Source organism: Malaya genurostris, chromosome 2, assembly GCF_030247185.1.
Source record: "Malaya genurostris strain Urasoe2022 chromosome 2, Malgen_1.1, whole genome shotgun sequence".
Classification (NCBI taxonomy): Eukaryota; Metazoa; Arthropoda; class Insecta; order Diptera; family Culicidae; genus Malaya; species Malaya genurostris.
The window spans coordinates 321,466,416-321,483,134 of NC_080571.1; the positions used below are offsets into that span (position 1 = coordinate 321,466,416).

Below are 16,719 nucleotides of genomic sequence, written 5' to 3' on the forward strand. Positions count from 1 at the left end.
GGAACTTCAAAAAATTTTTAGAAGAGACCGGGGTTAAACCGGACAGTTTAAATATGTTATAACTTAGCAATTACTTCGTTCTGTGGATTGACTTTGCGAACGCGCTTTCATGCGTCAGATAGACATCAGTTAGCTGAATGACGTCGAGTTAATTCAGTATGGCGCCTATCGTGTCCATGTTAAAGTGTTACATTTTTTACCGATTTTTTTGTTATTTTCGGATTGTTTGGGTATATTTGATTTCTGTGGATCATCATTTTCAACTTGAAATTTCTAATGTATTCTTGAAATATACCTAAATATTGATATTCATATTTCCATTTATTATTATCACCTAAAACTAGTTATTTAGGGGTTTGGTACCACGTGGGTACCGGTTTTGTGCTAAGTACACATAACTATTTTCATTTTTTACGTTTCGCTTTCAGCTCATCAGTGCGTCAGCAGTTTATGTTGAACTGCTAACGCCACCTAACGGTTCAACATAAACCGCTGAGCAGACGTAAAGTTAATGCTACTTACATATACACTTATCACACCGAAGTGCTATGTCTTTACCGACGTGCCGAAAGAAACGAAACTAAGTGGGGACGTTCTGGCCGTCAACAGATAGTAGTTATTTAGGGGTTTGTTGAACCGTTAGGTAGCGTTAGCAGTTCAACATAAACTACTGACGCACTGATGAGCTGAAAGCGAAACGTAAAAAATGAAAATAGTTATGTGTACTTAGCACAAAACCGGTACCCACGTGGTACCAAACCCCTAAATAACTACTATCTGTTGACGGTCAGAACGTCGTCACTTAGTTTCGTTTCTCGTGCTCGGATGCACCACTAAACTCACTTTCCGAGTGAACATTTTAAAAATATCCTATATTGAAGTCCCTGGAAATCTTGATTCACAGCTCTTATTCGAAATTTCACAGCTCTTTATAAATGAAATTACGTGATACAAAATAAACGAGTGAATAGGATTTAGACAAAATAGTTGATTCATTGCATTAACATATTCTAAAGAGTTGTTATAAAATCATTTTAAATCACCAAATATAGGTCAACACATTTCACTCGCGTCTTGATTCTGTATTATTTCCGCTTTATTATCTTAATTATTTATTAAAATTATTAATTGGTTATATTGGTTGATCTGGGCAGCCGGCTACCGAGAGAAATATTAATTTATTGTTTGTTTCTATTAATATAAAGTGTTTTTTTACTATGTATTCAATATACCGATATATGTTATCTCTGTTATTAACTTTGTAATATCAACGGATTTGCGCAATAGTTTATCATTCAATTTATAATCCTGAAAGACAATCAATAATATGAATGAAGAAAACATTCCAAATAAAACTTTTCTCCGAAGCTAGACGGAAATTGATAGGTTGAGTGAAGAAATAATTTAGTAAAATAGAGTAATCAGAAGTGAAACATTGAAAATATCTGATAACTGAAAGGAAAAAGAAACTCCTGCAATTGTCGCCTTTTACGACATGGAAGCAGGAACCCAGCGGATCTATTCTTTGTTCAGTTTTTCCGCCGGATTCCACACGGCATCTAGGCTGGTAGTCTTCGAAATGAGCTAATAGGTACTATCAAATCACTTTTCAATTTATAAACAGTTTTGAGCAAGCTTACTGGAATTCTTCGTTTTTTGAATATTCGCTTTTAATGACGGTCCAAAATTTTAAATACACTTCACCGGAATTCGTAAAACCTTTCGTTTGAGTCCAAGTTTTTGTGTGCACTTTTCGAAGATATTTTTAACGCTAAATTTTCTCAGAGAAGGCTCAACAGATGTAAACAAGCTTAGGCTCGTTTGAAAGCTACTATTGGGCCATTGATCAAGTTCGAAGATGCTATAACTTCTGGTTCTGAAGATATAATAGTACAAGTGACGTAGCCGACTAACCGCTCATTGTTCATCAACTGAATTTGGGTCGATGGGGTTATGGTAAATGTTTCCGGTTTGAGAGATGTAATGTTATATGTGATGTAACCAACAAATCCCCGTGTTTTTCAATGAAACAAAATTTCTCGGAGATGAATGAATCAGTTTCGAAGGACTCGAATCGATACTCGTTTGGAATCTACTATTAGGTTATTTGATAAGCTCTCAATACTAATGATCGGCAATAATGGCAAGAGATAGGCATTATGGCACCGCTAGGTGAATTAAGAAGGGTGTTGAGTTTTTTATCACTATTTCCGGTACATTCGGAACCGGAAACTGGAAACCGATATAGCTAAAACTCGACTTGTTTGAAAGCTACTATTAGGTCACTGATCAAGTTCAAAGATGAAATGACTGTGACTTCTGCTTCCAGAGATATGATGGTATAATTGACGTAACCATCAAAACGCGCTTTTTCTCTTCGCCTAGTTTACTCGTAGATGACCGAACAAATTTCAATAAATCAAGGCTCATTTGGAAACTATAATTGGTTCATTAAACTGGTTTGATGTTCCAATAGCTGTCACGATGTTTTTTGTCCCACAAAATTCAAGAAATTATTAGGGGAGACAGGGGCTAGACCGGACATGCGGTTAAACCGGACAGCTTGAATATCCTATAAACCTGCTATTATTTCGATTCATGGATTGACTTTGTAAACGCGCTTGGAGATGACGCGGTCGGTAGAGATGATTTGGGTAAAAACCCAGTTTTAATGGATGTTTGTTTCAATTTCTAAAAAGTGTTCGATTTAGCCCAGGTCTTCCCCTATGTTATGAAAACAGCCTCCGATTTTTTTTCTAGGTACAGGTTATAGTACTTTTTTCTAGACCCCAACGTTTCTATCGGTATTTTTTTTTATTTTCGATGGTTTATTAAAATGAAAACTACGATTTTTTACGATAAAATCCACAAGTCTGTAGCTGTAAAACCTCCCCTAAGTAACATAAAACGAATAGGAAAACTTTGGAGTCTGGTATTTTATATATAGATTGTATGTGAAAATTTAGAAAATTAGATGGTGAAGTAGTTTTCGAATGACGATGGACACGGACTTTCAGAACCAGCTATAGAGAAAAACGCGTTTAAATTTTATTGTCTATAAAATGAAGGAAACAATCTATTGTTCTAGGGAGCCCGCAGGGTATAATACATTAAAAAAATCGTATTTTGAATTATGTTTCAATGGCTGACATTTTTACGTGTCGAAGATAGAATCGTACAAGTTACGTAATCGACAAATGATTTTTTTTCTATCTGTATAATTATTGATAATCACGTACAAATGTATTATTGCTGATGCGCTTGATCTGTGAAATGTTGCCGAATTTGTGACATAAACACTGAAGCAAGCTTTTGTGAACCACTCGAATCAATCTGAATAAATTGGTGTCCAAAATGAGCCCAAATTATTGTCAGAAATTATTCGAACAAAAAGGCAAAATTCTGTAAAAAGGAGAAAGTGTGAAGTGTGAAAGAGAAAGGTATTGTCACACCACATCATGGATTAGGAATAGGATTGTATGAAGTACTTTCTTTTTATGTTACCCAGCATTATTTATTTCAATATAAAACGATTCTTAAAATTTATCAGCGAAATAAATTACCATATAAGTAAGACTAAAGATAGTTCCACTCCAAGCAAAGTCAGCCATGCAAAGCGTTTTGTTCATGAGGGTTGTTTTCAAAAATGTGTCTTTCACATAAGTACAGGGCTGCGCAAAGGAACCTGACACATTTTGTTCTTCGGTAACACTGGAACTCATCAAGGGAAGGAGAAACCGAACACGTTATCGGAAATTAGAAGATTGAAGATTTATTTTCGTCCAGTAGTTTTCCATCATGGAGCACTGGAGTGTAGCTCACCGTCTTACTTTTGAAGAATCAGTCGTACGTTACAACAATTTGTGAGATTGAAAAACATTATAAAATAATGGAGGGATTTATCCACAACCTGTAACGAATTCGTCGCGGTATAGTAACGAAAATTATGCTTGTTTACCACACCTACCAGGTTGAAATGGGCATCGTTGCTCTGCCTAGCATTTCGAACAACTTCTTCGCGAACGACGAATGAGCGTCATAATCCGTCTATTCCTAGTGCTGGGTGAAGACGATCTCATATGGATGAAACGACAAATCTTCCTTGACCATTCGATGGAAAGAACGACAGTTCTACACGAAGAACCCGCAGATCACAAAATAAAATATCGCAATTGTTGTTTCACGCCCTGCTTATTTCAGCTAAAATGTTGTTGGCCATTCAGGTAAACAAAATTGCTGTATTCGAATGCTGTCACTTGGCTAAGAACGAAGACAATCATACGCAAAACAAAAATCCTCTTCACTTTAACAGAAACGTTTCATGTTGAAAATTTTCAATAGCAAATAAAAATCATTTATGTCAGTTACGTAGTAGTCATTTCATGTAAGTGAAAGTATGCAGAAGAACATAAGATTTAATAGTAAAACAAGTTTTTCACGTGCTTAATGGATATTTGTACAGTATAAATATTTTAATTTCATCTGCGAGTAATGCATTTTCGGACAATTCATGTCAATGTAATCGACTACGCTTAACGCTTAAAAAATAACGCTACTGAAGTGAAGCTTTTAGCATAAGGCTAATCAACTACATGCTTGATAACATAATTAGAAATGCGCTTCCCGCGAGTCATCCTGCAAACGGAGTAAAAATGTCTTAATGTCCTGTGAACATTTTCCGGTTGAGGCCTCCAAAAAAGCTGTTCAACAACAGCAGTTTTTCATCATAGTAGCCATGTGATCAAGCCCGGTGCAAGGATAAGGCGCTCCAGCAAGTGCTATCGTAGCCAACATCTGGGGCATTTGGTGGCAATCAGAGCGCTCAGAGTATGGTAAACAAACAATCGAGCATGTGATGTAGTGATGATATTCTGATCGATAATTTGTGGGGAAGTGTGGTAAAGACTACTGAATAAACAATAAGTTAGTAATATCCAAATTTTTGTTAGCCATTCTTCTTTATTGTTTTGGTCTTTGCAGAACGACGCTGACCACAGTTACATGACATAATAGCAGGGGGCTGATTTAAACTGGAAACTGGTATAACCATTTTTGTTTTTTGTACTAAGAGATGACTTTTTTAATCATTTTCTGCTCAAAACTATTTATTTCTCGTAAATGGCCAATGTTTTGAAGCAATAAACCATCGAAACGTTGACAATAAGCGTGAAACTGCAACATTAGCCATAGCTAGGAGAAATACCTGGCTTATTTCTTATTTTCCGGACATGCCATGCGTATATGATAATCCTAGTGTGAACAGTGCGGTTTTAGCTTCATATTAATATCGTTAAAACATGTTATTTTCTGCAGGTGTGAACATAGTATTAAACTTAAAAATAAAGACTTTTACTCATTTTTTTTCAATATGGCAGCTCTAAAAACAGCTACTCAAACTCGTTTGATTTTTTGATGAGAGTGAATTTGGGTGGGTTTGATGAAAATTGTTTGGAGGAACCTTGCCTTAATTCCATCTTGGAAATTATAATCTACTGTTGCATTTCTACATCATATGTGAATTTAGTTTTGAAGCTAGAAACAGCTATATTTAGGCAACATTTCGTTATTTGAAATGTGAACGATTAGCTGTCCCCCGAAGAGACTAACAGTAAAAAAATATTTATTGCAATAACTTAATAATTGGTTGAAATAACTGAGACATTTTTTTTGCCCTCATGCATACAGACAACTTTGCTGTGAGTGTGTCATTGTTCAGTTGCACGATTGACACCTCATTGAAACCGTTATTTTCCGTTTAGGATGTATATCATTGCTCAACTGTAAGAGCAAATTTAGCAGCTGCAAGATTTATATGGGTGGTCTATAATATAACTGAAACTGAAAAAACGTATCCCCAGCAAGCCGTTTTAGTTTTATTTATTCGAACAGTTCTACTGTCAAATTTAAAACTGGTATACGCTGCGCGTTCTATTTTTCCTATATTTAAACACAGATAAAACGCTTCTGGGGCTGCCAGTTTATTTAGTTATAATTTCTAATTATGCATTTAGAACTAGAACACTCCTGAACATGCCATAACGTTTCGTTACTCGTTTATGATGCGTGTCTTTGCTAAACTGCCAGCACGATAAATAAAAAAGGACAGTTTAGTTGAAACACCCATCTGACACCGGCATGTGAGCACCAGCCATTTGAAAGTATACCGATTACGTTGAGCCCCTCGCGTTTCGAGCCCCAAACACTGCGATGTTTTGATACTCATCGCGACTCTCAAATTGTAAAAATTATCTCCACTTGATGTCCCAAAACACTGTCTGCTATATTTTAGGTAAACCGACAAGTTATTGGGAGAGAGTCGACAAAAAATTCACTAATTTTCGTGCACTAAACAAGGTAAACGCGTATAACAAATGTATTACTGTTTGATTGTTTACGTTGCAATCAGCTGATTTTGAAGTTTCGATTTTGATCTCTTCAAGATGGCGTCGTGACAGGGGGCCGAGTTGAAACAACAATCGACTAGTTGCACCATATTCGACCAATCAAATTCCGAGAAACAACTTACATTTTAGTTGTTTTGCGATCGCCGGCGTGTAGTTATAGCAACGAAAATTGAGTTTGTTTCTTTTTAATTGGATCAATCGTAAAAGCATACGAATGTTAGGTTTGGAGGAAGTTATTTTATGAGATCGACTACCATCTAATGCTTAGCGGGTATCACGAATAGAGGCGAATGTCGGAATCTCATTTCCAAAAACTCGCAATCCATATTGAACAATGCAGAGCTAGGGCAATTTTATCATACCACTGAAAAAATAGATCTTATTTAACAATTTAAACGTTTCAACATCAAAGCACAGATTATTATGTTACAATTTTGACTGTACGGTTGACAGAGAAAAAAAGTTACATAACTACCCTACGAGAAAGGCGGAAAAGCGCACATTCAAATCCAAACGGCAATCACTGATAGCATCTAACTTTTGAAATCTATAAAACGTTAACCGATCTTGTTTCAGTTCACTCAGATATGTGACGATAAAGCGGGAGAGAAAAAAAAGAGCCCGGTAACCAACTCAGAATTCCAATGCGAAGCAATTTTCCCCAGTCACCCATCAATCAGAGCTCGTCAGTTAGTTAGTCAGTAGTTAGTTAGGCATAAGATAGGCTGGCAGAAGTCTATCATTATCTCCTGCCAAAGTAACCACTGTCGGTTGGAGTTTGGTCCGATACTAAAATCGTTTTTCCATCTATTCATCTATGCATATGTGCACATGATCGTAAGAAACTAGAGCTTTTTTGTGCGATTTGATTTATGTTAATCTAAGCGGTCTCTCTCTTCCTCCATCTGTTATTTGGCTAATCTCTTCATCTTCAGCACAGTCGGCGGCTTCTATAGACATGTAGCAACAGCATTTAACATAGCGAGAAGCCTACCATAACTACTTATTTCCGAGAGTGGCAAACAGTATTTAATTAACGATGTGCACAATTCGATTTGTACACATGCCTCGCCGGTACTAAATACACAATCAGGGGCAATTTGTTTTAATCAACTTTACATTCCGACTACCATTCGCATAAACAGTGCTACACAAAATCGGATCTCTACTGTACACACACAGACCTCGGCTCGTTGGTTGGTTGGTTGGTTGGTTCTGTTCTCACCATTCGGTATCCTATTATTTACTATTGCGAGATTTGCTGAAAACTCGAGCTAATTTGTTGAGTGCGTTTTTTCGGTACCAAAACCCAAGTGCCGCCGGTATGGCATCTGTGTGAACGAGTGCAACAAAATAGCACTGATAGTTGCTAAATAAAACGACGACCAGCGAAAATTGGGAAATCTCGCCGCAACATGGCATCGTTGTTTACAGTCTTCTTGTCAAGTTGTATTGCACGATATTATGCTTCATAGCCAGTAGAGTAGAGACCTATCATTTGCATATTCATTCCTATCTAACTTTTTTTTTCTTGGTTTTCTTCACCGTCTCGTTTTCAGATACTTCTTCTCCAACGTACTCCAGTTCCAGATCCACCGCGCAATGTGCACGGCCTCGCGTCAGTATGATCCACTCGACCCGAATAAGCCACTGCACAAGTGCGACATTTATCGCCAACCGGCGGCGGGAAATATTCTCAAGTAAGTATTGCTGCCTACCGTACCAGATGGTAGATGGAAACACTTATGGCACCATTGACTGTCCACGTGGCCGATTGTTGGGCTTCTTCGCGTGCCTTTGAGTGAATATTTCAGTTGAACCGACTTTCTTTCAAAGCATTGCGGTCAGCTTTTGTGTGCGAAAGGAGCATTCAGCGTTTCAGTTACACTTTTAATTATTCAAATTGTTTGTTATTTAACCTAATATCCGGTATCAATACAAAATAAATATTAAAGTAGTATATTCAGGCCGTAAAATGTGAACAGCAAATATTCACAAAAATCAATTATACACCTTTAAAAAGCTTCTGTTTAAAATCATAATTATTTTTAAATAAATATTTTAATTTTTTAATTCAGCTCAAATTAAACAAAGCTTGGCGGTGGCGTTTTCTTCTTCCGTACCAGCACGTACCGATGCGTACTGATTTTGCGTCATTTTCTATGACAGTTTTAAAGTTTTGATACTCATCGCTCTATAATAAAGGAGCTGGATGAAATAACACAGTATCTTCTAAGACACTGACAGCTTCAATTTGAATCATGATTTGTGAATCTTTAATCATTTTTTTTTAATTTAACCGTTACTGAGGAATTGAATTCAGTCCCATTTTTGGAGCATTTCTTCACTATTACCGGTGCGTTCGGAAGCAGAAACTAGGCACTAGTAATCCCAAAGTAGATTTATATGTCTACCAACTAACAAGGTCTGCCAACTAGATAAATTTATCAATAAGTTTAATAAACCACCTCGTCACCGGTTCCGGTATTACGTCACCTTGTTTCGCAATCACTGTTGAAAAAATACTTATGAAATTGAAAATTGACGTAATACCGGAACCGAAATTCGGATCTGGATCAACTTTTCTGGGACTATTCGAATAATTTCAAGGCTTTTTATTCGCATCTTAGTTTGTAAAAATCGGTTATTGAATTTCTGAGAAAATTGAGTGCGCCTTCTCTCATAGATTTACACATATTGCCTTGCAATTCCGGAAGCGGAAGTCGGATCGGGATAAAATTCAATAGCGATATATGGGATCGTAAGACCTTTCATTTGAATCTAAAATTGTGAAAATCGGTTCAGCCATTTCTGAGAAAATAGGGTTACATTATTTGTCACATACACACAGACATTTTGTGATTTCTACAAACTGAGTCGAATGGTATATGACACTCAGCTTTCTAGGCCTTCGTTCAAAAGTCGGTTTTCACAGTGATTGCATAGCTTTTCAATATAGAAAAGTCAAAAAAATATTTGCCAGTTTTCTGAAAATTATCAATTTATCATTCAAAACTGCTGCTCAAGAGTATCATTGAAACAATTCTCAAGCAACAATATATCCATTTGAAGTTTTCTATAATACAATCACGATACAATCGCAGCTCAGTTATTTTCATCTAAAAACTGATAGATTTTATGAAACAATTGACAAGCTTTTCTAATATTTATTTTATGTCTGATCGAGAGCAGAAAAAAAGCAAAAATAAAAAGTATAGGTGTGTAATGTCAGAGACATAACTGGATGTCGTGAATACGAATAAAATTGACACTCTTACTTTATACTTTAGAATATAAATTAGTTGATCGATAGTGTGAATTGTGCAAGTTTTGCCATTTTACACTACTATAATTTGAAACGATACACCTAAACTACAGTACAGATTTTTTTTTTATATCATTTATTTTACCCCGGCTTTAACCATGAACAGTACAGATTAGTTACATTAAACATTCTGACGCACAAATATTACGAAATAACCAGTATAGTTCCTTATGACAAAATAATGGTGGTTATGAAAAGAACCTTTTATAAAGGCGTTCGTGATGGAGAGTGACGAGTTTAGTTCAAATTCCGATGGATACCGCTGACTTCGCTGTCTTCTATTTCCAGGATGACCTGTTGTCCGTGAATACGAAACTGATATGCGTTCTGTTGGAGTCTCCTGCTTCTTCCGCTTGCGGTAACAAGCTTTGTATTTCGCTTGGAGATTTTTTCGATCGCACCATAATCAACACGATGACAACGACAGCCAAATTCGAAAGTTTACTACAAACTAAAACTGGTTGAAAAATAGGCCGTATACAGTATAGTGAAGTAAAATTTCGCCTAATTCTTTGGGTATAAAATTAAGATTCAAAATGGCACCTTAGAGAATTTTGATGTCGATTATTTCATTTCGGAATTCAATATTTTAGTAAAAGATACTATCAAAATGCTGAACGGGATTAATTTCTGGCATCCCAGAAGAGCCAAATTGTATAATTTTCTAAGATATTAAACACTGATTAGATATAAACACTGTTGCTAATTTAGAACTGTGAAAATTGCAAAAAACTGATTGTGAATTATCTTAGATTTGCACTACACTGATAATTTTAATTTTAGATTTACAAAGAAGCAGTAGTAGTTCTTTAGGTAACATTTAGAGCCATTAGAAGAGTTGATTTTGCAGAATGTTCTACGTTGTTGTCCATTTTCCTTTTTTTTTTCTCCAATGCAAACGACCACCAACAGGATGATGTAATCGATCTTCTTCGAAGGGAAACTGGCTCTGCGACCTGACGACTGCTCCACCTGACGACCGAAGTCCAAATGAAAGCACGACGATTTTCGACCACGGTTCCCCTTTTATACGCAGTCAGTTGAAGATATGTGCCTGACTACTTCAAAATCGTCGTCCTTGCGCGAAAAACCCAAGCGAAAGTAAAGAGTTTTCCGCGTTGTTTTAAAATTTTCAGAAAACTTAATTTTTGAGTTATCTCACACTGTTCAAAATATTATCCTAAATTCCTGATCATATTTTTGATGAAATAGTGAAAGAATTATGTTGATGTCATTAATACAAGTCGAGATATTCACGATTAAGTTCTGCCCATTCTTCCACATGGCTAATTTTGAAAAGGCACCCCATAGTAAAGTGAGTCGTATTCACGACAAAAAAAAAATTTGCAAGCCTGTGCAGATTCCAGTCAACGTATGAATTAAGCGCAGAATGGCATTTTGTTTCAACATCGCATGGAAAAGGTCCCTATGATGCTGTTGGTGGCAGCCGCAAACGAATGACAAAAAGAGCCAGTCTTGCTCGCGACTATGGAAATACTATCACAACCCCCCGAGAGTTACGTAACTAGCCAATTGAACAAACTGAAAAACATTACAAAACTACATTGCTCGCAGTTAGGGAACCTGTGAAATCTACACACAAATTGAATTCCGATGGATTCTGAGATGATTGTGATTTTCATTGTTTTAGTTTTCGATAACATTACACTGGAAAAATATTTTTTTTGCCTTAAAGGTTCCCAACTAGAATTTTTGACTATAGGTAGGGAACATGTGACAAAATTTCATCCAAATCGAAAATGTTTTTTTTTCAAACCGACTTCAAATTTTTAAAGTCGATTTTTTTTTCAGTGTAAAAGTCGATTAAGATTTTTGCCTTTCTCATATAGAAAGGCTATGCAATCACTGTGAAAACCGCCTTTTTAACCGAGGCCCGGAGGGTCGAATGTCATATACCATTCGATTCAGCTCGACGAACTGAGCAAATGTATGTGTGTGTCCTTCCGAGTGTATGTATGTATGTATGTATGTATCTATGTATGTATGTATGTATGTATGTATGTAACGAAAATATGCACTCACTTTTCTCGGAGATGACTGAACCGATGTTCACAAACTTAGATTCAAATGAGTGGTCTTATGGTCCCAAAGCCTGCTATTACATTTCATCCCGATCCAACTTCCGGTTTCAGAGATACAGGGTGATATGTTTCAAAAAATAGAATCCCATCCCATCCCATAGCCTGCTATTGAATTTTATTTTCATCCGACTTCCGGTTCCCGATCTTATGTGTGATAAGTGGAAAATTACCAGTTTCATGAGTTCATAGAATTCACTTCGATTTTTCTGCGATGTTTGAACCGATTTTCACAAATTTTGATTTGAATTAAAGCTTAAGTATCTTGAAAGCTACTGTGAAATTTCATCCGGATCCGACCTCCGGTTCCACAGTTACAATCAGGGATGCCAGATCATTTTTCCAAAAATCTATGATCAAGCCAAAAACCTGTCTGTGAAAATCTGTGCACGATTCCCGTACCATAATTACTGATCAGAATCATTTTGGTGAGCTAAAAAAAAAGGTCTCACTACCAAACCGCTCTGTACCTATTTACTCAACCGCTCTTTACTTTTTGGTGCTAAACTGTAATCGATTTCAAAAATCTGTGATTAATTTCAGAATCTGTGAAAATCTGTGATCTTTTTCAGAAATCTGTAAAAATCTGTGCAAAAAATTGAAAATCTGTGAAACACAGATTAATCTGTGAACCTGGCATCCTGGCACATTCTCAAATCGCCATATAGAATGACAATATGTACAACACCGGTACGTGGTGATACGGTATAAAAAGAAAACACAAAACGAACGATGCATGCTTTGTTCTATTTCGTACACCATATAAACAAAACGAAACGGTTACGGATATCTGCTACTAGTGTGAGATATTGGTAAAAGACTTTGCTGCGGTTGATAAAAATGAATTGATTTTTTTTTTGAAAATCTATTTTAATCCACCTAGTGGTGTAATGATGATTTTCTCATATTACTCATTACATCAACAATTATGACCTACAAATTGGAACAGTTTTGAACGTAGTTAAACCTAGGCTTACTATCTCATGCTATATTTCGATTAAACCAATTAAACGAAATCTAACAAACGAAACGAACCTGCGTTTCTGTTACTTCTTATTATTATTATTATTATTAACATCACTACACAACGTGTACGAAATAGAACAAAACACGCCTTGTTCGTTTTGTGTTTTCTTCTTCTTTCGGCGTTGTACTCTACATGGTGATTTGAAAACTTTGACACTCATCGCCCTGTAACTGCGGAACCGGAAGTCGGATCCGGATGAAATTTCACAGTAGTTTTAAAGACAGTATGAACTTTAATTCAAATCAAGATTTGTGAAAATCGGTTCAAGCATCGCAGAGAAATCGAAGTGAATTTAGTATTAGGAGTTTTGCTTCTCCACTTTCGGTGCTCTCGGAACAGGAAAAGAGGGGACCAGTAGTGCCGAATTAAGTTTTTATGCCCACAAACTAACAAGCTCTGCAAACTAGAAGAATTTATGAGATTTGTACCTGTTTTTGATAAAATTGGTAATTTTCCACTTATCAAGCTTAAGTTCCGGTACCGAAAATCGGATCCAGATAAAATGTTCTACAAATTTTTAGGATATTATAAGACCTTTCATTTTAATCTTTAATCTTTTAATTAATGCGAGTTGTTTCAAAGATAATTGAATGTAAACTTTTTCTCAAATTTTCATATATTACCGTATAACTCCGGAACCGGAAGTCACATTCAAATTAAATTCAATAGCAAGCTATGGGATCATATTACCATAATCATAATAGATCATACTTTGTGAAAATCGGTTCAGCCATCTCTGAAAAAAGTGAGTGCAAATTTTTTTCATTTTTTTTGTGCATATCATCCTATATCTCCGGAACCGGAAGTCGGATCGGAATGGAATTCAATAGCAGGCTATGGGACTATAAGACCTTTCATTTGAATCTTTGTTTGTGAAAATCGGTTTAGCCATCTCTGAGAAAAAGGAGTGCATATTTTTGTTGCACACACACACACAGAGAGACATTTACTCAGTTCGTCGAGCTGAGTCGAATGGTATATAACATACGGCCCTCGGATAAAAAGTCGATTTTCACAGTGATTGCATAGCTTTTCTATATGAGAAAGGCAAAAAGGATCTCACCATCCGACTTCCGGTTCAGGAGTTATGGAGAAAAATGTGCAAAATGAACTAAAACATACAATCGATTTTTTCAGAGACCGCTCATCCAATTTTTATTAACTTAGATTGAAATGAAAGGTCTCACGGTGCCACACGAAATTCCTGAATTTCATTTGGATGCGATATTGTAATATTGTAATATTGTACATCGTCATTAAAACTGGCGAAAAAAACCGTCAAAAATTTAAATCGTCGTTCAGAGTACGATGGCAAAATCATATAAACTCTTTAAAAGTTGAATAAAAACTAGTAGAGTTTGTACTTCATGTTAGTTGGGGGCCGTACGACTTCGATTATACCGGTTCTTGGTGCTGGAAGTATATATAATAGTGAACCCATTCTGTTTTCTTAAGGATGACCGTACAAAGCACTGTTTCATTCTGTAAATGCACAAGCAATTCCTTGGTTTCTTTTTGAAAACAATTCCACAGTATTATATATGAGAAAGGCATCATCGCACCACTAGGTAGATTAAAACAGGTTTTTCATTTAGGCCCATGTGAGGACAAACTGAGTTGTATTTCACATTCGGCCCTTCGGTTCAATTTTTCAAGTGATTGCATAATGACATAGAAAAAATCGAATGATTCAATAGAAGCCGTACAAAAACAATAACATTTTGAAACGTGCGAATATCTAATCGTTTTTAACGAAACCTGCACTACCTTGATATAAGACTTTAGACTACAAAGCAGTTTGTCTATCACCTATATTTAATATGACACCTACAATTAGGCTCAATTCCTATTTGCAAACAGAAGTAAAATGCTCAACCTAACTGCAAACGACATGCGCCCGTCAAGTCAAGCAAGCATCCGCCGTTGACCAGCAAAAAAAGAAACGAATAAAATTCACGCTGCATACCGATTGAACGATATCCATCAGAAAGGCACTGCAGTCCGTTGCACAAACTATCAACACAATCGCAAGAGGGATGCAATGCAAAGTGCGAGAAAAACATCAACATCGCACAGAAATGACTTCAGCTATAAAATTGCGCAGGGCAAGAAAAAATATGACTACTATTGATTGAAAACATTTTGCTCCTTGTCCTTCAACACCGACATGGTTTTCATCGTTTTCATTTATGCTAATAAGATGTCGGAATGTTCAAAACATAAAATGAGCGATTTGTTAGTTGAAACAAAATGCTTTATTTAAACTTTGTGTTGAGTTATTCTTAACGAAGTTACATTTATTTGAATAAGAGCAGTTTGCTCAGTTCGTGAATATCTGGGACATCCCTGGCACGAAGAGACAATTTCTTCATCATCGGTGCACAGCAAAAGATAGTTGGCCACTTAGGGGGTACTTCTTCTAGTGATGGGTTTTCAGTTCAAAATTACGCAATTAGCTCACGACGGTCCTCGCGGCATAAAACGGTTCAATCCAATCCCACCGCAACAGGCAACAGGTTGCAATCATTTCATAATCCGCTCGGGCCGCTGGCCGGCCGAAGACTTGTTTATAGCTTCAAACATGATCTATTACATGTAACTCCATTTTTCTTTTCATTTGACTTACCATCAGATTCAGAATCACCGCCACACTAATGTAAGATTTTCTTCTGTTTTCCCTCTCTCTCTCTCCCTTCCGCTTTCCGCAGAAAATTGATGGAGCGTGGCGCATCTGAACCGTGGCAACAGGTACTGCAAGAGGTAATTGGCGAAGGCCGGCTGGACGGCACGGCACTACGGGAGTACTTCAGGCCCCTGGAAGAGTGGCTCCGCAATGAGAACCTCCGTACAAACGAATTCGTCGGCTGGATCTACGATGGGGACTATTGCAAGCACAGCATCGAAACGGCCAACCTACAAGTCTACGGAGGTTTCTACAATGCGGGAGTGCAGTTGCAGTTGAATGCTTCGCTGATGATCGTCGCATTGTATCTTCTCGTGCAGACGTACTTGTATCAGCTGCGGTCGATTTGATGTTTGGAATAGAGTAGCATTTTTTAGTTTAGACAAGAATTAGTTAAAGTTGCTAGACATAATCACTAAGCACGATATTTAGGAAGTTAAGTTGAGAAGTTTAGCTAAGATGGATTCCGAAGAATATAGACTCTTCACATAAAAATTTTTTTCATTTTCCTCGAAACGTCGACCCTAGTACTTCTCTGCTGCAGTTGTTGAACTCGAAATAGTTTCAAATTTCATTATTTTACAGTGTACTTAACTTTGCTGGATACCGAGTTCATTGCCGTTCGTCAGGAAACGCATACTCAATCACGCACCCCGTTTTATAAATACGCAACAACTAAATCTAATAATCGTATATTTACGACTCTCGCGTATCACCGCCAATCTGGCTCAATTTATTAAATCTCGAGACGGTGACTACCGGAGTTGCAAAAAAGCATAACCCTCCATCACTTCGCTTCTGTAGAACGAGCATCTCCTTCCAGTTTTGGTGTCTCACATGTCGACTTCCTGATGACTGCCTTTAGTTTTAAGCAGCTAACGAGCAATCGCCGCGTAACCGCACTTTTCACCACTTCGCGGCACCATTAGATCGAGTTCTCTGGCGAAACGCGTAAAACCGCTGTCGTACGACAGAACAGCAAAATCTCACGGGATGACCATAAGTAGCGGGGCTGCTGGATTCTGATTAAGTGATGCTCGAGCCGGTGCATGACTGAGCTTTCGGATAGCGATGCAGCCAAACAACCTAACGATCGTAGATACAAAAGTATATGTCGTTGCAGCAACGACACATGACAGTGACCTCCAGGGGTAACAACAACAACAACAAAAACAACAACG

At 37.0% G+C, this 16,719-nt stretch overlaps 1 protein-coding gene across 1 annotated transcript in view; it reads left to right on the forward strand.

The window, feature by feature from the left end:
• Positions 1-16,219, forward strand: part of LOC131431287 (angiotensin-converting enzyme) — a 265,227-nt gene extending 249,008 nt beyond the window's left edge. Inside the window, exons 10-11 of the mRNA XM_058596902.1 lie at positions 7,964-8,104; positions 15,564-16,219. Coding sequence (XP_058452885.1) covers positions 7,964-8,104; positions 15,564-15,888 — 466 coding nt within the window. The 3' untranslated portion in view covers positions 15,889-16,219. The remainder of the gene's footprint in view (positions 1-7,963; positions 8,105-15,563) is intronic.
• Positions 16,220-16,719: the final 500 nt, after the last annotated feature.